We start from the raw sequence: 21,505 nt of genomic DNA, 5'->3' as shown, positions 1-21,505 counted from the left end.
CTCAGTGGGTTGTATATTTATTTCTCTAATATTTTTTCATTAGCAGAAGTAAGTGTGGCAAGAAGGGGGGCTTGGCTGGCTTTAAATGTCTTCCCCCTGTCACCCAGATTAACAAGCTGTTCTGTTGGGCTCTCATCATTCAGGGGAGAATGGCTTGAAAAGCGAAGTTTATCCTGACAGGGGAAATTAGGTGTCATTTCTGTGATTTATAGAGCCATAGATTGAGCGGCACTATTTCTCATATAGGAAATGGGTCCTTGCCGGTTAGTATTCCTCCACTGTGTGGCCTTGTGAATAGAGGGGTCTGACTCAGAAGCTGAAAATGAGGAGCGGGACAAGGGAAGTCAGGGGGCAAAGCTTGGGTTTGGAGTTGGAGACTCTCTGCTCGATTGTGTTCTATCTGGGGAACACTGGGCTGCTGTCTTCTCTTCTCTGGTCCTACACTTGCTCGCCTAGAAGGATTACTGCAGACGGTGAGAGCTGTAGCACGCACAAGGTATTGAGAGGCATAGGAGAGCTGACAGATAGATGCCTTAGCACCAGGACAGAGTAAGGATGTGCTTAACAGGTGTCTCTTCCCTTCATGATACCCCTCCCTGTATTCAGAAACCATCCATGGTGTGTTCATCGCCCGTGTGACCTCTTCCACAGAAAGCATGTTAGCTATCGGGGGGGTGAAGTATAGACTTTATTTTCTTTTGATCAGTGTTAGGTTCCCAGCAAAACTGGGCATAAAGTACAAAGAGTTCCTATATACCCCCTGCCCCCCCACAACACAGAGTTTCCCCCATACCACATCATAATCCCTCAGCACCATGGTGCATTTGTTACAACTGATGAACCTGTACTGACACGTCTTTGTTACCCAAAGTCCATGGTTTACGTGAGGGTTTGCTCTTGGTGTGCATTCCGAGTTCTGACAGATGTATAATGACACGCATCCACCATGATAGTATCATACGGAACAGTTGAAATGCCCAAAAATCCTGCGTGCTCCTTCTGTCCATTCGTCCCCTCCCCCCAGCCCCTGCCAATCACTGATCCTTTTACTGTCTCCATAGTTCTGTCTGCTGGAAGGAACTTTTAAAGGATCTCAGACAGTACATCTAAGATAGGAAGTTTTAAAGGGGATGGGAAAACTGTGGGCAGTTATGAGGAAAAGTGAAATCCCGGACACAAATCAGGACACATTATCAGAACCAGCAATACTGTGCAGTGTGTACATAAGTTGAAGAAATTACGAGTGACAATAAGGCCCAGAGAGGGTAAATGACTTACTGAGGCCACATAGCAAGTTAGTCGGAAAAGGTTAGAGTCCCTGGGATTCTCCTGTCGCTTGGCTTTTTTCATGCTCTATCTCCTCCTCCTGTGGAATTTTATTCACTCCTGTGGCTGCTATTACATTGAACTGTGTGACATTACTGACATTTGACTTACAGAAATGGAAATTACAGATGGCATTTTCATTAGTCTATTCATATGGATACAGTGAAGACCTCAATATCTACTAAAGGTGGAGGGAATCAGGGGTGAAAATCATATTTAAAAACATGGATTGTCTCCATCAGAGTGTGTATTTGGAGGCTTTATATTTCAGAGCGCAAGCTCTAGAGCCAGATTTCCTGGGTTCAAATCCCGACTGTGTCACCGACCAGCCCCACGACCCTGGGTACAAATGTAAAATGGAACATAATAATTCTACCTACCTCACAGATTGTTGGGAAAATTAAATGAGGCGATATATCTAAAGTACTTAGAGTTTTTGTGAGGAGTAACACATGGAAAGTGTAAAAGTGCTTGGCTACTCTAGTCGGTGAGAATATTGCTCATGATGGTCATGGCTGACAGAATGGATTACAGGATCAAATGACCTGAGTTCAAGTTCTCGTTCTACCACTTTTTAACTGGTGACTTTGAATAGACTATTGAACCCTCTGAACCTCAGTTTCTTCACCTGTAAAATGGGGACAGTAACAACAGAATCTGCCTTCTAAGGCAACAAGATTAAGTGAGATCATGTGTATCAAAGTGCTTAGTACACTCTCAGCGAGTGTTGTTACTATGTTTCCTGTCTAGCAGCATAGCCGATGAGTGGCTTGAACCAGGTCCAAAGGTAGGCAGCCTCATGTAATGACTGTTACTGAGATGAGAAACTTGGTTTGTTTTCTGCCAGATTCTTGTGGTGTAAACTTGGACAAGTCTCTTCCCCTCTTTGGGCCTCTTAGTCTGCAGAATTGTGAAGATCAGCATCACCTTTCAGGAGTCTTCTAGATTTGACATACCAGGGATCTGTGGCATTGAGTATGTGCATATGCGTGTCAGAGCCCTCTAGTCTAAGGTTTGTACTTCCCTTTGCTTGGCTGTCCCCTAGTTGCTACCTCCTCTAAGCAATCTTTCACCATTGTCAGAGGTAAATTACCTGCTGCCCCCGTTGTTTATTGCCATGTAATCCCAGAAATTGTTGACTTAAACCAACGGTGATCATTTTATTAGTCTTTCTAATGGTTCTGGGGGTTGACTGGGCTGACCTCAGTAGTTCTTACTTGGCTCTCTCATGTGGGTGCAGTCGGCTGGTGGCTGTGGCTGGAGGTATCTCAAAGATGTCCACGCTCACATATCCAGCAGATGACCCCGGCTGTTGGCTGTGGCCTCAGTTAGGTCCATTGGCTGGCATACCTCCATGTGGCCTCTCCATGTGGTCTGGGCTTCCTCACAGCATGGTGGTTGGGCCCCAAGAGTGAATATCCCAAGAGACATAATGTGGAAGCTGCCAGTTTCTCAAGACTTGGGGACAGAAATGGAAGCAGTAATGATTCTTTTGGCTGCAGTTACAGAGTCCAGACCCAAGGGGGGAGAACCTAGATTGCATGTCATGTTGAAGGAAACATCAGCGATATCTAGGGGCATGTTTTAAAGTCACTATCCCTGCCTTCCTGCTCTGTTGCAGAATAAGAAAATTTCAGTCCCCAGACATTATTCACTTCTGTCCCCAAATGTATTCTCACACAGGCTGCTGAATTCTGCAGTCATTGATTGATAACAAGATGACCAGCAAATCTCCTCAAGATCAGGGCACACCAACAGTGTTTTATTCTATTCCCAAAGAATGGGGGCTCTGGTCCCTGGTCTCCAACTCCTCTATCTGCTGGGAAAATGAGTGATTGGCACCTCCTGCAGCCACTGCTAGTGGGTGTGCTGATGACTGGATGGCAAATGGCCTGGGTAGGTTCTATCCCAGAGGTCCAGGCTGAGCTGGAAACCATGATTTCTGCCTCTGCACAAGCGCTCCTATGATGTCCTCTTCAATTCTTTCTGTGTTCATCAATCCTAGTCCCTCCTGACCAATCAAACGTGTGGTCCACAGGGGCTCAGGAATTAGTCTCCCTACAAAGCTAGGATGTCAACCATTCCCATTGCTCCTCCTCCCTCTTTCTCTAGGGACCTAGGAGCTTCTTATTTTAGACCCAAGCACTCCTCTGGCAAAAAGCTATCAACCTACTCTCCTCCAAGCAGTGATTCCAGATGTCTCCAGAAGAGATTCTCTCTCCTTCCATCCCCCACCCCAGTGCACTTTCAATGGCTTCATGGAGAGTCAGTCTTTTTATGGTGACCAATTGCATTTCTGTCATCTCTTTTGCTAGAAAAGAAAAATAACAGCAAGTATATAAGCTTAATACCTGGCAGAGCATCCTAGTATGTATCTGTGGAATTTAACGCCCATTTTGGGGACCCTACTATGTGTTGCTCTTTTGCTTAGAGCCAGGGACACAGTGATTAATCAAATATATTATCTTGGGCTGGAGGAGTTCACAGTATAATAAGTAAGAAGTACACATAAGTAAGCAAACTGCAAGGAAATGGGAAATGGGAAAAAATTGAGAGGAGGTATAGGGACAAAATTCCTCAAGTATGGCAGGGTCCTGGTGGACAAAAGGTTTCCTGGAATTCAGCAAGGAGAAAAAAGTGGGGAAAGGGCAATACAGAACAAAGGCACAGCATAAGAGAAGGCTTGGCATGTGCCAGATCATAAAGTGGGTGCAGTGGGGAGGAGCAGGGAGAGGAGCCACAGGCTGAACAACAAAGGATTTTGAATGTCAGGTTAAGAAGCAGAGACTTTAACCAGAAGGAGGTGGGATTTTGAAGGAATCTGGGCAAGAGTGTGTACTAAGCAGGAATGTTTTAGAAAGCTGGGAGAGGAGGTGCTGAAAAGGTGACCTTGGAGCTCGAAGGTCAGTCCAGAGGCTATGACAGTTGCCTAGAGAAAATGATTGGACAGCCACAAGACCAATCTTAATAGCACCATGGAGATAACAAAATCCATTAAGCTTTGAGTGAGGACTTCAGGGCATCTTTTTGGTCAGAAAAATCATCTCAGAATCATCTCAAAATCAGAAACAACAAACTTGGTGTCAGCCTCTGAGTCTGATTTTTAGTGTAAAAAATACAGTCATTGTAAGTATAGAGTATGGAATTTAATTCACAGGCTCAGTGACATTCTATATGGATGGTCCCAAGTATCTTAATCAAATACAGAGTACTAAAGTTAGGATTCCTAAGACATTGTCAACATTTTAAGGCTGGAGGAGTCCCTTCCTTGGTATCCCTACAGCCTTCTATGTGTACTCCTTCATAGCATTTGAACCATATTCATTGCGATTGTTTGTGTCTTCAGCATTACACTATGAGTCCTTTGAAGTTAGCTACTGTGTCGTGTTCACCTCATTTCTTAGCATCCAGACAGCAGATGGTATGGAGTAGGAAGTTCAGTGAATGTTTACTGAACTTAACTAAACCTTCAAAAATATATCTTTTGCATCCTCATTTTACAGATGGAGAAATTAAGGCTTAAAGAGAGGAATAACTCAATAATTTGAACGAGGCAAGTTCAAATAGGAAAGTAACCATCGAGTCAGAAATAAATCTTAGTTTATTTTGATTGCTTAACATTTTTGTGGCTGTTTACTCCTCCTGCCCCTTTTGGTTTGCTAGCTAATTAGCCAGAAGTTGGAAGCATTTCTTTGTTATGAAAACGAATGATCATGCAAATGTAATCCTTACCCTTGTTTAAGTACAGGATTTGTTTCTTAGGTCCCTGCACTGACTCAAAAGCCAGGAGTCAACAATGCCTCTCCAGTGTAAGGTTTCATTTTCCTCTGAGAACACACAAACACACACACACACACACACACACACCCATGCACAGGCATGCAAACAGAACATAAGCACGTGATTCAAACAGAGCAGCTGAGAAGGATGTTTTGGATGAAATCTTGGCATTTATTGTTGCTGTGTGACCTGGGGAAGTCCAGGATGCCAGGATTCTCTTCCATGCTCCTTTGTGAATGGGGATAGGACCTCTATCTCAAAGGGTAATTTTACGATTAAATAGAGGAATAGAATCATTTCATCACAGAGTTGCTCTCTCATCGTGGACCAGCCAGCTAGCCTTTCTGAGCCACTGTATCTGATCTGTCAAATGGATTAGATTAGATGATTTACAGAATCCCTTGAAGCTGGAACGTTCTATGATTCTCCTCCCCTGGGATCTAATTGGATTCGGGATGGGATGTTGCAAGGGCTGGAGACAAGGAAAGAGTGATGCTGCCCTGATGCCTTGCTGGTTTCTGCTGCCTAGCCAGGGCTCCCTCTTTGATGTAGGCCTTTTATCAGGGTATGTTTGTGCTCTCTCCAGGGTTTGCCTGGCCATTGCACCAGTCCCCATTCTGTTCCTCATGGTTTGGGAAAGAGCCAGTAGATGAGGAGACTCGCAGGCAGGATTTCTTCCCAAGAGCAGCTTGGATGGTGAAACTCACAAAGTCCAGAGAGATTTCCTGTTTTGTTTTCCACAAGCTCAAGCGACTCTTGATTACAAAACACACACTCACACAAAAACAAAAACACATACACAAACAAAACAGGATGTTCTCTCTCCTCTCATTGTTAGAGTCAAAGCAGTCTCTTACCATCTGGGTCACTTTCATCCATGGCCCCAGATTTCACCATTATGGCAGTAAGTAAGCCCTTAGTGCTGGCTGGCGATGTTACAGAATCTTATGCCCAGAGCCATTTTGCACGTTAATTGTAGTAAAGGGGAACCTGCAAATGGAGGAAGAAGGTCCGTCAGTCAGCATGACCTCATGTGATCCCATTGCTTTCTGTCCTCAAGAGACCCCGACCCCCACCCCCACCCCCACCCCCACCCTGTGCTGGTAGAGCAGCAGACATTTGTTTCTAACAGGTTCTGATTTGTAGTAGGAAGAGTGCTAGGTGCATATGCAAATGTTGAGAGAAATATACTAAAAAAATATTGTTGTTCACTTGAAATTTGAATTTAACTGGGCATCCTGTATTTTTGTTTACTGACTCTGGGAACCCTTTAAGGGCAACCCTAATGCCCTTAAAGTGTATGCTGTATTACATGCTTCATGAACATTAGCTTTCACAATAATTCTTTTTTGTTTCTTTATTTAAAATTTTTTTTTAATGTTTATTTATTTTTGAGAGAGAGAGAGAGAGAGACAGAGTGTGAGCAGGGAAGGGGCAGAGAGAGAGAGGGAGACACAGAATCCGAAGCAGGCTCCAGGGTCTGAGCTGTCCGCACAGAGCCCGACATGGGGCTTGAACCCACAAACCATGAGATCGTGACCAGAGCCGAAGTTGGACGCTTAACCTACTGAGCGTCCCAGGTGCCCTGGTCTTCTTTGTTTCTTTAGATCATTACTCTAAATTCAGGATAAATTAGTCATTTGTTTATTCCCTAGTGGAGAATATGGGTGAAAACACACAGCAGGAGTATTGGGGCCTCCTCATCCGAGTCACTTAGAGAAATGTGGTAGAGGCTAACACAATAGCATTCTTGTTTCGTTTGTTTTTTCCTCTAAAAAGCTTTATTGTTTCCTGTTGGCCTTTGGCTTGGGAAAGGGATCTGGGGTGGTTAAAAGGCTGCCTAATGGTTGCAGGGAGAGGCTCAGGCAGAATCTCCGACACCAGGGGGATGTCAGGGGAGGGTCCTCAAAGGCTGCTGGGCTCCAGTTGCTTCTAGTTGTGCTTCAGGGTCAGCCTTTCAAAGAAATACTTGCCCAGCCCAGCTAGGGGAGCAGCGAGCATGATAAGGTGCGTCAGGTGGTCACCATCTTCTTGATGAGTTTCACCTCCTCATCTAGGAAGTGGTTCTCCAGGAAGTCACAGAGATGGGGGCCTGCTTGGGCAGAACACAGGGCAGGCAGCTTCAAGAGGGCCTGGTTCAGGTTCTCCTTCAGAACCTCCATGGTGTCTAGAGTTTTTCTCCACTCATCTTGGAAAGGCTTTTGAATGCTTTGGAGGAGGGCACGTTTTGCCTTTCAAGAAGCTAGTTTTGCATCTTCAAGAAGCACTCACTGCCTTTGCAGTTCTGCTCAGCCGACTTGCAGAAGAAATGGCGCATACCCTCCCGAGCTACACTGTCAAGGTGGAAATAGAAGCCGAGAGAGAGGTAGGTGTAGGAGGCCCACAGATGCATATCGACCCTAACCCTAGTGGTTAGGGCTAACGGTGGTCAATGGCAGCCTCCACTTTGGCAGAATAACTCTGAAGAATCTGGGAGCTCATGTTTGTTTGGCAATAAGGAGCTAAGCTCAGAATACAGTGTTGCCTGGTCCTGGAGACAGACAGAGGATGGCTGAGAAGATGGTTCTGAAGGTTGTGACTGGAAGAGGTTGGAGGGTGGTCAGAGGCTGGAAGAAGGGGTGTCCCTGGGTCTGTTCTGGCCGGATACTATTGAAACAAGAGGCAGATCTGCAGGACAGCCACGCACGGTGTGACAATAGCATCCTTCTACTTACCTCCTTTTGTATCTGTGTGTTGGGTAGCTAAGGAGGCAGACCCCAGACCTACTTTACACAAACATGTTACACCTGAGTCTTTTGACAACGTAGGATGGAAAAAGTGACACCTGGGTAATCAGGTGTCCTTGGTTATAGGCAGTGTGACACTTTCTTAAAAACTGAGAACAGGGGCGCCTAGGTGGCTTGGTCGGTTGAGCGTCCGACTTCAGTTCAGGTCATGATCTCACAGTCCGTGAGTTCGAGCCCCACGTCGGGCTCTGTGCTGACAGCTCAGAGCCTGGAGCCTGTTTCAGATTCTGTGTCTCCCTCTCTCTCTCTCTGCCCCTCCCCGGTTCATGCTCTGTCTCTCTCTGTCTCAAAAATAAATGAACGTTAAAAAAAAATTAAAAAAAAAAACAAACTGAGAACAAACTGAGGGTTGAAGGGGGGTGGGAGATGGGTATTGAGGAGGGCACCTTTTGGGATGAGCACTGGGTGTTGTATGGAAACCAATTGGACAATAAATTTCATATATTGAAAAAAAAATAAAAAGTACAAAGAGGCTCTGTGCTGGCAGCTTGGAGCCTGGAGCCTGTTTCCGAGTCTGTGTCTCATTCACTCTCTGCCCCTCCCCCTCTCACACTCTGTCTCTCTCAAAAAAGTAAATAAAAATTTAAAAAGTACACAGAAAGTAACAAACATAAAAGAAAAAGAAAGGACATAGGGTCCGTTACCTGGCAAAGAGAAAAGAGATCAATGCTCTCTAAGTTTAAAAAAGAGCTGAATCCTCAGTGCCTTGAAACATTAGTGTAAATGGAGTGACTACAGCGTGAAGCACACCTGAACCTGAACATGAGCTTGATGATGTTTTTCAGTGTCCATTTATTTATTCAGTAAATATTGACTGGATATCGGTGCTGGGCCCTGTGAGAATACTTGTGTGAATAAGGCATGGCCCGTTCCCTTGGTGTGATCAGAATCTGTTGGATGAGGGGCGCCTGGGTGGCGCAGTCGGCTAAGCGTCCGACTTCAGCCAGGTCACGATCTCACGGTCCGTGAGTTCGAGCCCCGCGTCAGGCTCTGGGCTGATGGCTCAGAGCCTGGAGCCTGTTTCCGATTCTGTGTCTCCCTCTCTCTCTGCCCCTCCCCTGTTCATGCTCTGTCTCTCTCTGTGCCAAAAATAAATAAAAAACGTTGAAAAAATTTAAAAAAAAAAAAAAGAATCTGTTGGATGAGACAGGCAAGGGAAGGTGACAATAGGTGTGGTCTAGCGTGTTATGGCGTCCAGAAGAGGGGAATGATTCAAGACCTAAGAATTAGTCCCAGAATAAAGGGATATTTCCTTCCTTGGAGTACAAGGAAGGGGAGTAGGGAATATTCTAGCAGGGAGAAAAGAAATCTTTTTAAATCAAAAGACAACGAGGCACATTGCAATTCTATAGAACGTTTATCATCGTTGAGAGGAAGGGTCAGCAAACTGTGGACCTAGACCAAATTTAGCCTGCTTCCTGTCTTTGTCAATAACGTTTTTATCAGAACACAATCGTGCCCATTCATTTAAAGTATCTCTGTCGCTTGTGGGCTACAAAGGCAAAGCTAAGTTAATTGTGGCAGAGACTACCTGGCCACAAAGCCAAAACTATTTGCTATCTGGCCCTTTACAGAAGGAATTTGTTGTCTCCTAACTTAGAGCACGCTTTTCATAGGAATTTACTGCGGTGAGAATGTTAGAGGTGGCATGAGGGTGGACATTAGCATGTAAGGGAACATCACAGGAGTGGTGAACGATGAGCCCGTGGAAGCCATCAGGAGCTGGAGTAAGGAGCTTAGGCTTTATCCTGAGGGCCTTGGGGGGAGCCTCTGAAGGTTTCCACACGGGGAGGTGAGATGGACCAAACATCTGCAAGAAGTCTGGTGACTTTACTTACTGTGCTAAGCACTGAGTAGTGTGTAGAATTGTGGAATCCTTATGTGGTACACTTGAAACTAATATAACACTGTTAATTATACTTCAATTAAAAAGGGGTGGGGAGGGGCAGGGCCTGGGCCCAGACTGTTTTCATGAGATCCCAGCTCCATCACGTTACTGGCTGTGAACCTCAGACAAGTTATTTCTGTGGACCTCAGTACTCCAATGGGTAGAGTGGGAAATGACGATGATAATAATAATTGTGATATCGATTGCATGGGGTGGAGAAGATTACATAATTTAATTCAGGTAGAGTGCTGGGCCCCAGAGGAGGTTCTCAGCAGTTGCTGTTACCACTGTCCTTCCTCAGTGACCATTCTGGCTGCCTGGGGGAGAGAATGGCTCAGAATGGGAGAACCTGGTGGCAGAGTGTTAGGTCTTTGGGAAAGACACGGTGTCCTGTGCCTAGGTGGGTTGCTCTGAAGCTTGGGTCAACTCTGGTCCCTGAGATCTTCACTCTCAATCTCTCCACCATGATCATCATCATCTCTTCTGCCCTTCTTTATTCCAGGCCTTCAAGAGCGCACTGATGAGCTCCTACTGGTGCTCTGGAAAAGGGGATGTGATCGATGACTGGTGCAGATGTGACCTCAGCGCCTTTGATGCCAGTGGGCTCCCCAACTGCAGCCCCCTCCCACAGCCAGTGTACGTATGTGTGCATGGTCCCTCTTCCTCTGGCCACCCCTTTTATGGACTCACAGTCCTGTCCCCGAGTGCATCACCAGATCCCTGAAGTCTCTGTGACCTGCCTCCTCCTTTGAGAAAGCAGAGTATTTGGGGAGAATAGAAACCAGATTTTTTAAATGATCCCCTCCATTTATCTCCGCGCTCATCTGTTTAGGAGACGTTTACTGGGCACTGACAGCTGCTTAATCAGTTCCTGTGTTGGTCACTGGGGCTACTGAGGTAAGGAGGGTATAGAATGTTGTCTAAGAAATGTCATTTAATTCATTCATTCAACAAATAATTTTTGAACACCTGCTGTGTGTCAGGCACTGGGGAATTCATCAGTGAACAAGACAGTCTGTGCACTTAGGGAGCTGACCCTTTAGTGAGGGGATAGATATCAAAGCAAAAACAGGAAAGTATGATACAGTTCAAAAAGGTAATAAATATATGAAAGAAAGACAAAGAGGTGCTAGGAGAGAATAATGTGGTTGGTGCATTAGTTGGAGGGGAGGGAGGGAAGCCTCTCTGAAAAGACCTGAATCAGAGTAGTTTTCCAGGCAACAAATGGCACCATCGTGGTTCAAGCAAAAGGAGGAACACATGTGAAAGCCCCAATGTGGGAAATTCAGCATTCAGGGAAGTAAGAGATCATCTCAACTGATGTAGTGTGATTAAGACAGTGCTGTGAGGAGCATAGGAGAGAGGAACAAGAGCCAATATGGGGGAACCAGAGGTCCATAACATCCCTTTGTGTGTGTTGGGTAGATTACACCATAAGATAGTTCTTGAAGAGGTAGTGTAATGGAAACAGAGAAGGAATCTGGGCTGGGCACAAGGAAATTACCATCACAGTTCTGTGCCCAACATGCTGTGTGAGTTTTCACAAATAGTTTTTCTTTTCCTTGCTTCCCTACCTGTGAAATGAGGTGATTGAACTTCCCATCCTCTAAGGACTTTTCCAGTTCTGACCTTCAATCGTTGTGCTGTGTCGTAACTTATAAAAGGATTCTCTGGGACTCCTGCCCTCTCTGAGGGAGTGTTGATTTAAAGATGTTATAGATCTGACTGATCTGTTGGGGGATTGGAGAGAATGGCAGGAAGGTTGAGGCTACTGTATCTGAAGGCACTGTGAATTTAATTAACAGTGAAGCATCATTGATAATATGGTTTAGATACATGGAAAAATCAATTTTCTGTGAGCATATATCATATGCTTGGGTTAATTTACTGGATCCCACACTGATCCTGAAAGGTAGCTATTCATAACCCTGTTTTATGGATAAGAAAATGGAGACTGAAAGAGGTATAATGAATTGCCAGAGTCCATACAAAGGCTTGTTGGTGGGTTGAAACAGGATTTGAGCCTAGGGTGAATCCTGTGCACAAGCTTTTGGAGCCCAGATAATGCTGACTGGGAAATGACTAACCTTTCCCGTCACCCTTTCTAGGCTTCGTCTGTCCCCAACAGTAGAGCCCTCCAGCACAGTGGTCTCCTTGGAGTGGGTGGATGTTCAACCAGCTATTGGGACCAAGGTCTCTGACTATATTCTGCAGCACAAGAAGGTGGATGAATACACGGATACAGACCTCTATACAGGTAAGTAGGAAGCCCATGACTTCGCATTTTGTTGGGGTGGCGTGACAGAGGAGAGAAATGGATTTGGAGACTTACTGTCATCTGATGTGGGAAGGCATTTGAGATTTCATTGTTTTGTGATTGTCACCTGGTGCCCACACCTGTATGCCTTTTTATATGATTTTTCAGTGGGGAAAGATATTAAATTGTAGTTGGAAAGAATTTCTGATTCTCTGAGATGGATCGTTAAAGTCATATATCAAAGTGTTAATTTAGAAAAGGACTTAACCTTTCCTGCTTGGAAAGGCCTACAGGTCACATGTTTGAATAACAGAGTCTGTAAGTGTATAATCTCTGGGACGGAGATAAAGAAACTCAAGGAATTGCCTTTTCTAGTGAGACATACCATCTCTAGTGAGATAGCGGTCTTCAGTGGTGGGGAAGAGGGATTTGGAAATGACTCACGCATTCGGGAGGAGATGAGAAAAGGGACTCTTCAGAGTGCTACATTTGGTTGTGACTCTGAGTTGCTCTCCTTGAATTCTGAATGTCTGATAGAGCCAGGAAGCTGTGCCGTCCTGGAGATTGGCTGTGTGGGGGCGGGTTTGGCTTCAAGGCAGGCCAGGAGTCTGGGTCTGTGGTAGTCAGGCATACGCTGACTGTATCTGAAGGCACTGTCGATTTAATTAACCATGAAGCATCATTGAGAATATGGTTTAGATACATGGCAAACTAACCAATTTTCTGTGAGCGTGTATTGTATGCTTGGGTTATGCCCAGTCATCACTGGAACCAAGTGAAGCCTGGCCCACAGGGACCCCTGGAGCTGTAGGAACTGGTAGGCACCAGGATGGGTTGGAAGCTTGAGTTCGTGAGAGCCTGGTGCCGTGAAAGCTTCTTGGGCCTCAATAGCGGGTACAGGGTTCTTGGTGAAGCCACGCACACACTTCTCTCTCCTTCCACAGGGAGGATTTCTCTCTCTGAATTGGTCTGTCCCATCTTGGGGGAGGTTACGATAGTGAATCTTATCTTTCTTAACCTGCTTACTATCGCTTTTCCTGTTTTTGTGCCTCACCCAAGTGCTATAATCCCTTACCTAGAAACTTTAGTTCTTGCTGACGTATTTTTCTGCATGGCTACCTGTTGAAATTGATTTGGGGAGGGCGGGGGTCAGAGGAACAAGTGCCGTCATTTTTCTAACTTCACTCTCCAAATGATTAGCAGCCTTGCTTACAGATCAAGTAAATGGATCCACCTAGAGAGGTGTGAGATTTTGCCAAAGTCCTACAACCAGTACCTAGTAGAGTCAGGCTTTATAACCAAATCTCACTCCAGCACCGTGCTCATTCTTTATGTAACATCAGACTTCATGATGGAAGACTGAATACTCATTTGCTGAGAGATTTTTGTTTTGTTTGAATTAGAAATGGATGTTGAATTTTCTGCCTATTGAAATGATCATATAGTTTGTTTCTTTGTGAATATGATAGATTACATTTAAAAATATGATAAATTACATTGATGGATTTCCAAATGATAAAAAGAAACCTTACACTTCCAGAGTAAGTAAATCCCACATGGTCATGATGCATTATCTTTTTTTTTTCTTTCTACATATTGTTGGATTTGATGTGTTAAAATTTTGTTGCGAATTTTTTGCATCTATGTTCCTGAGAGATTCTGGTCTGTAGTTTTCTTGTAATGCTTTTGTCTGTTTTTATTATCAGGATTAATTCTGGCCTCTCAACGTAAATTTGCCCTCGCAAAATATTTCCTTCCTTTTCCATTTTTTAAAAGAGTTTGGATAGAATTAGCAGTATTTCTTCCTTAATTATTTGATAGAATTCACCAGTGAAATAATCTGGGCTTGGAGCTTTCCCTGTAGGAAGGTTTAACTACCAATTTAATTGTCTGATAGATACAAGGCTATTCAGATTATAGCTTGTGTATTTCAAGGAATTTGGCCATTTCATGTAGGTTATAAAATTTACTGGCAAAAAGTTGTTCATAACATTCTATAATTAGTCTTTTAATACCCATGGAAATTTAGAAATTATAGTGATCTCTCTCTCATTCTTGATTTTGGCAGTTTGCCTTTCTCTCTCTCTCTCTCTTTCTGATCAATCTGGCTCAAAGGTTATGTAATTTATTTACTTTCTCAAGCCAGTCAACTTTGGTTTCATCTGTTTTCACTATTGTTACCTGTTTCATTGTGTTCTGTTGGGATCTTTATTATTTCTTTGGCTAACTGGATTTAGTTCACTCCTCTTTTTCCTGGATTTTTAAGGTAGTAGCTGAGGTTATTGTTTTGAGATTTTTCTTATAAGCATTCCCCCTAACTACTGCTTTAGTGGCTTACCAATTTTTGATAAATTGAGTTTTCATTTTCATTCAGTTCAAAATATATTCTAATTTCCCTTTTGTTTTCTTCTTTGACTTATGGATTCTTTATGGCTACTTATTTAATGTTACTTATGTTCCAAATATTGGGGATTTTACAGACATCTTTTTGTTATTGATGTCACTATATATCAAAGAACATAATTTTTATGACTTTAATCATTTTAAATTTATTGAGACTGGCTTTATGGACCAGAATCTGTTCTGTCATTATTTTCAGCATCCACTTTAAAACTCTTAAGGACTGAGAACAAACTAAGGGTAGATTGTGGGGGTGGGGGGGGGAGGGGAAAATGGGTGATGGGCAGGGAAGAGAGCACTTGTTGGGATGAACGCTGGGTGTTGTATGGAAACCAATTTGACAATAAATTATATTAAAAAATAAATAAAATCTTTTATCAAATGTAAAAAAAATAAATTCCATTTAGTTATCAAAAATAAAATAAAATAAAATATATTTCTTGTAGGCAACATATATTTAGGTCTTTTGTATATATTTTTTAAATCCAATTTGACACTGTTACCTTTAAATTGGGGTATTTAGACCATTCATATTTAATGTGATTTTCTTTTTTTGGTCAGGTTTAGGTTTGTCATCTTGCTACTTATTTTCTGTTGTCCCATATTTCTTCTCTTTTTTTCCTTTTTTTGGATTGGGTGTTTTTATGATTCCTTTTTATCTCCTTTGTTCACTTATTAACTATATATCTTTTTTTATTTTAGTGGTTACTTTAGTGTTTATATATGCATAGTCAGCATATCATGATATACCTTCAAAGCTATTATACCACTATATATATATAGTATAGGAACCTTATAATAGTATACTTTTATTTCTCCTCTCCTAGCTTTTATTGTATTGACATACATTTTGCATATATATATGCATGTTATATTCTATAACTTGTCATTATTTTTCCCTAAAGAATATTTTTTTTTTTGAAGAATCAACACTGCTTCACATGTTTTATTTTGTCATACATTCTTTTAGAACCAGGTTCATTTTTCCAGTTTTGTAGAAAAATAGATGTTCCAGCCACCAAGGAATAATTATATTTAAAGACATTTAAATAATAAGAAAAGTAATTTTATTTTTTTAAGAAAAAAATAATTCTATATATTTACCCATGTAGTTACCATTTTTGCTGCTCATCATTCCTTCACATACATATTTTCATCTAATTTCATTGTCCTTCCTAAAGGATGTCTTTTTCTATTTCTTACCTTTCAGATCTGTTAGTGATAGATTCTTTCTGCTTCTGCTTTTGTAAGTTGTTATTGCTGGATATAGAATTCTAGATTGACATGTTTTTCTTTTAGTAATTTAAAACTGTTGCTTCTCTGTCTTGCTTACATTGTTTGCATTGAGAAATCTGCTTTTATTCCTACCTTTGACCCCCTGTATATACATACCATTTTTGTCCTGTGGATGCTTCTAAGATCTTCTCTTTAGTCCAAGTTTTGAGCAATTTTATTATTTTATTGTGCTTGAGGTTCATTGAGCTTCTTGGATATGTGGGTTTATAGTTCTATCATGTTTGGAGATTTGGGGACCATTATTTTTTTTTATATATATTTTTTTCTTCCTGAGCATCTTTATTCTCCTTCAGTGACTCTAATTTTATGTGTTTTTCGCCATGTGAAGTGATTCTATTTTTATTTTTTTTTAATTCTTTGTTTAATTTTGGATGGATCTTCAATACCTTCTGCAAAGTCTAACCTATTTTTGACCCTATCTGGTAAATTTTTCGTCTCAGACATTATAATTTTCATCTTTAAAAGTTCAGTTTGGGTCTTGTTAATATATCACACACTTTAACATTTTTGACATATGGAATAGAGTTATAATTGTTTTAATGTCTTTATATGCTAATTCTAATGTCTGAGTCAGTTTAAATGGATTGGTTTCTTTCCCCATTATGGGTTGCATTTTCCTGCTTCTTTACATGCCAGGTAATTTTTGACTGGATGCCAGACATTTTTATTTTTGCCTTGTTGGTGCTGGATATTTTTGTATTCCTATATTTTTTAACTCTGTTCTGGGACACAGTTAAGTTACTTGGAAATAGTTCTATTCTTTTGAGTCTCACTTTTAAGATTTGTTAGGTGGAACTGGAGCAGTGTTTAGTCTAGGGCTAATTATTCCTTACTACTGAGGCAAGATTCTTCTATGTGCTCCACACAATGGCCTATGAATTATGAGATTTTCCAGTATGGCTGGTAGGAACAGCCACTATTTTTGGCCCCTATATGAACACTTGGCAGCGTTCCATCTAATCCTCTTGAGGTAGTAGTTTCCTCACCTACATTCATTAGTCAGTACTGTGGTGAGTGTTGAAATGGGACCCTCCACAGATCTCTTCAATTTTCTCTTTGTGTAGCTCTCCTCTCTCCATTCTTTTATCCCTGTAGTCATTTTTGATCTCTTCAGACTGAGAACTGGGTCTTCTCAGTGCAGGGAATCTTGCAGGCCTCCCTGTCACTGCACAGTGATCTGGAAACTCTCTAAAGGCAGTAATCTGGAAAATTTTAAGGGCTCACATAATTTGTTTTCAATTTCAATCTTTCAAGATCTCTGACCTTTGTTGCTGAGTTCCAGTTTGAACATTTGTTTTATACTCTTTCTTTTCCTTTTTTAATTTCTTTATGTTTCAGGCAGCTGGGGAAATTAATCTAGTGGCTGTTTGTCCATCTGGTCCAGAAATGGAAATCCAAGATTCTTCCTTCTGATTGTCTAGGAACCAATGCTCTGATCCAAGAATTTATTTTCTTTTTCTTTCTTTCTTTCTTTCTTTCTTTCTTTCTTTCTTTCTTTCTTTCTTTCTTTCTTTCTTTTATATACATGAAGCTTACTTGTTTTTAGTTAATGGTCTGAGGTCACCCCACACAGATATCACCCCTTCTTCTTCCTGCTGTCACTCAGAAGTTTGAAGGTAATGACATAGCTACTTCCATCTTTATAGGTTCTTCTGATCCTTTCCTGTGTGACTTGACTTTCATTATCCCCATTGTTCAGCTCTTGAATTTTTTAGTGGGTAGCTGTCTACAAAGAAGAAGATAATGACTTATTTCTGTATAGTTTGGAATCCTCCCATAGTGCCTGACCCACATAGATTTTCAATGTTAATGAATTGAGTTGTTTATGGGTAGATATCAATATATGTATGTATATGTGTATAGATATAGATATTTAGTCTTATGTAGCCCTAGAGACTAGGTGAGTATATAATAAGCCTTCTAAAATGTATCATGGTCAACTGATGCTATGGATGATTGGGGGCTATCTGAAGCAAAAACTTTTTTTTTTTTTTTTTGCCTCTATGTCATCTTTACCATGTCTCAACCATCTTGAAACTTCACCTGGCTCAAATTTAAATATCCCAGCTCATCTGATTGAGTTTTATCTTAGAGGATAGAAGCCTAATGAAGGAGTATGGACTTTGGAAAACTTGGCTTCTGCTTTCAGTTTCCACCACTTTGCACTGAGAAATCTAGGGCCAGTCATAATCTTTTCTAGGTCTCAGTTTCCTTATCTATGGAATGGGAAAAATAACAATCACTGAACATGCTACCTTCAAGATCGAAGGTAGTAAAGTTCTTGGGACAGAGTAGGTACTAGTAAATTTTAGTTGCTTATCATTTCCATGAATTAAAAACAATGAAAGGAAAATTAAATGTTCAGAAGAAAACAACAAAGTAAGGTGTAAGACTTGTTTTGGATGGAGAATTAGGATTACTCACACACTTGGCCAGGGGAGGCCAGAATAAGGAAATGCGGGCTTTCTCCTTTGATCTCTGGATTTTCACCAACAGCTGAGTCCAGTGCTGGAATTATTTATTTGCAAGCTCACGAATGTGTGTGCACTGATATACATGCGTACGGACTCTTTCTCTCTTGCCCTCTCTCTGTCTCTCTTTTACACACACAAACACACCACACTTTATTACTGCCATCTGTTCCATATCTTTTTGAACTAGCTGTTGAAATGCTCACTCTCCTTCCCTGTCTCCTTCCCCTGCCCCTCGCCCCTGGGTTTGGCGCTCTCTTTGTTTCTTTCAGAGAAGCCATTGCTCTGTCGGTTCTGGGACTCTATTGGGAAAGCCAAACATAAGTAGCCTCCTGTTCCAGTTGTTTTGAGCAGAAACGGGGCTTGTTTTGGGGGGTGGCTAAATTCCCCACACACTAACCTGTCATCGATATTAAAAACAGACGTCTGGTTCTCTCGCGTGGCCTCACCAGAGAAATTGGCACGGGTTTCAGCCTTTTGGGCAGGAGGGTAGGAATATGAAGTGGGGGCTGAGGCACAAGCATATTTAATAAAGTCAAATTCCTTGATTGACTTATGGAGGAATAGGTGAGGAAAGGGTAGGGGCTTGACTGGAAGTGGCACGTAGGATGAGTTAGTAGTCGAGCTGGAGATAAAATGGGAGGGACTCTGGTTTCTTTCCCTGCTTTCCCTGCCAATTCCAGTCATCTTTCCACCAGTCCATATTACCTCTAGTAGGCTGTGCCGTGCTGAGGCAGATGGAAATTAGGGCATAGAAGGTATCTGTTTGTCTGGGCATGATGAAGTATTGAGCCACCTGATGGCAGCTGGAGGACTGTGACCTTATAGGGAATGTAGACCTTCAGAATCATCACTACTTTGTCTATTTTCATATATGTCAGCTTCTGTGAACCCCAGAAGTTCAGAGTAGAAGGACCTAAAGCATGAGTCCAGCTCCCTCATTATAAGGGTCAGAAGAATGAAGACAAGAAGGGGAAGGGTCTCACTCAGTGTCATAATCTCCCACCACACCCCCCTGAACTTGCCTAGGTAATCTGCTGGATTTTTTAACCTTCTAAAAATCAGAAACTTCTCTCTCTTGCCATGGGCTTTCCAACTTCAACTTGTTTGATTCAGGCCTGGGCCCCCACAGAGGCAGCAGGGCCTTTACACCATTCCCCAAGCAGCAACATCTGGAGCTGGTCAGTGCCCTTTGCTGTCCTGGCATCTGGGAGCCTGCTGGGCTGCTCCCCAGCCGATCAGTACCAGGCTCCCCTTCTGCCAACTCTCAGCTTTTGTGTGTGTTTCCTCCTTTCTCTGTCCTTTCCTGACTCTCTCCCTCCCTCTTTCTCTTTCTTTTTCTCCCTCTGTGTGTGTTTCCTCTTGATATCTTTCTGTCTCTTCCTTTGTCTTTTTCACTTCATGTCCTCTTCTGTCTGTGTCTCGCACCATCTTTTCTTGTGTTTGTCTCCCTGAACTGGCTTAGGTATAAACTGCTCATATAAATTCCTCTAGATCTGGGTCACGGATGATGTCTAGAATGATGAGAAGATGCCTCCACCACCCCACCCCCATTCGATATCTTCTTTCTCCCAATTTCCATTAAGTTTCTATTAAATCTAATCTACAACCGAAAGACAACCCCCCTCCCCCACACACACCATCCCATCTTAGACCTTAGACTGAAGACCTTCTCGGGTGAAGGCAAGCAGTTATAGAGGTCAATTTGTGTGGGGGAGTAACTGAAGGCAAGGGACAACATGGCCCCAATTTCCCTAGGAGCTGAGAGGATGGTTATAGCAACATCTGTGATAGAACTGTTGAAAAAATACTGTGGAGATTACTCAGAGCTTCTCAAGCAGCGTAGGCCATGGCTCAGCCACACTCTTTGAGAAGCTAGAGGGTCCCTATCCTCCTGCCGTCTGCCTGCTCTGGACCAGCTTGAGGGAGGTGATGTCATTGGAGACTGGGCCTCATTCCCTCAGCTAGAGTGGAGGAGAGGAGGGGGGATGAAGAAAATATGTTTTACAGGGTGAGGTACAAACCAACATGACTGAAAACATCTGGAACTGATATTAGATCCTCAGAAAACATTTCTGTCACTACAGCTGCTCTTCGGATGAGAGGTTTCCAAAAGTGAAGTACTTCCAAAGGGAAAAGGTACTTGGAGGGTCTTAATTCTCTCCATTCCTGCATGCCACCCAGCCTGCTTTCTACCCAGCCCACTTTCTGTATCAGAGTTTTTTCTTTTCTTTTTCTTTCTTCTTCTTCTTCTTTTTTTTACAGTTCATAAAGCACATTCACTCATCTCATTAATGTATATGGAGCTCTTACTGTGGTCCATATATTGCAGAACATGCTGGGCATGGGAGAGTAATAAAACAGGCATGATTCTTGCCCATATGGATCTTGTACTTGACTGGGAGAGAGAGAGAACATAGCAAGAAATTACCCTCTAGCATGATAGGTGTGGAGATAATTCAGATACTGTTAAGAGCACAGAATAGAGGCTTCTAACTCAGGCGCATGGTGTCAGTAAAGGCTACCTAGAGGAAGTGAGGGAGCTGTTCAAGATTCTGGTTTTAGTAATTAATCATACTGATTAACCCCTCTTATTCAAGACTATGAGCCCTCCCAAGTGGAGCTCACCCTCCGGCTGAAAAGACTGCTCTTCAAGTCTCACTTCTTCCCTGCTGCTTGTACATACAGTCACACTGCTGGAGAAAAGCACACAGTTGAGAGTATTTGGCACCAGTATATCATCAGTCACCAGTGTCATCTGGATGCTTCACCACCAGGCAATCCTACTAGACTTCTCCTGTCATTTACTTTCTTCTCCATCATCTTTCAATTGATGACACCCTATCCTTCCCCGCCTCTCTCAGCAGATGGGCTTGTCCCTCATTCACAGAGAAGATAACATAGGGAGTAGTTCAACCTCCGTCTTTGACAATTTTAAGTCTCTGTGCCCCTTTCTGCCTATTTTTCCACTTCCCTGATGATACGATGTAGGAGGTGCTCTTCCTCTCTAGAGTTAGTCCTTTTAATTGTTTTAATGTTTATTTATTTGAGAGAGAGAGAGACAGAGACAGAGAGAGAATGAGCGGGGGAGGGGCAGAGAGAGAGACAGAGACACAGAATCCAAAGCAGGCTCTAGGCTCCGAGCTGTCAGCACAGAGCCTGACGCAGGGCTCGAACTCATGAACCACGAGATCATGACCTGAGCCGAAGTTGGACGTTTAACCAATGAGCCACCCAGGCGCACCTAGAGTTAGTCCCCTTATTCACACTGCCCTCATGTCCTCCTAAATTCTTAGGAAAC

General features: G+C 42.6%; 1 protein-coding gene and 1 pseudogene across 4 annotated transcripts in view; one reads left to right on the top strand and one right to left on the bottom strand.

Annotated features, from left to right (window-relative positions):
• ASTN2 (astrotactin 2) overlaps window positions 1-21,505 on the top strand; it is an 874,248-nt gene that overhangs the window by 710,423 nt on the left and 142,320 nt on the right. For all 4 annotated transcript variants that reach the window (XM_019454036.2, XM_019454034.2, XM_019454035.2 and 1 more), the window contains 2 exons: window positions 10,283-10,416; window positions 11,889-12,037. In XM_019454036.2, coding sequence (XP_019309581.2) covers window positions 10,283-10,416; window positions 11,889-12,037 — 283 coding nt within the window. The remainder of the gene's footprint in view (window positions 1-10,282; window positions 10,417-11,888; window positions 12,038-21,505) is intronic.
• Window positions 7,039-7,587, bottom strand: LOC109269909 (ferritin light chain-like; annotated as a pseudogene).

The sequence above is a fragment of the Panthera pardus genome, unplaced genomic scaffold, assembly GCF_024362965.1.
Source record: "Panthera pardus isolate Hobbes unplaced genomic scaffold, ASM2436296v1 HiC_scaffold_20, whole genome shotgun sequence".
Classification (NCBI taxonomy): Eukaryota; Metazoa; Chordata; class Mammalia; order Carnivora; family Felidae; genus Panthera; species Panthera pardus.
The sequence above is the reverse complement of the archived record's forward strand: the minus strand, read 5'-3'. Positions and strand labels throughout refer to the sequence as shown.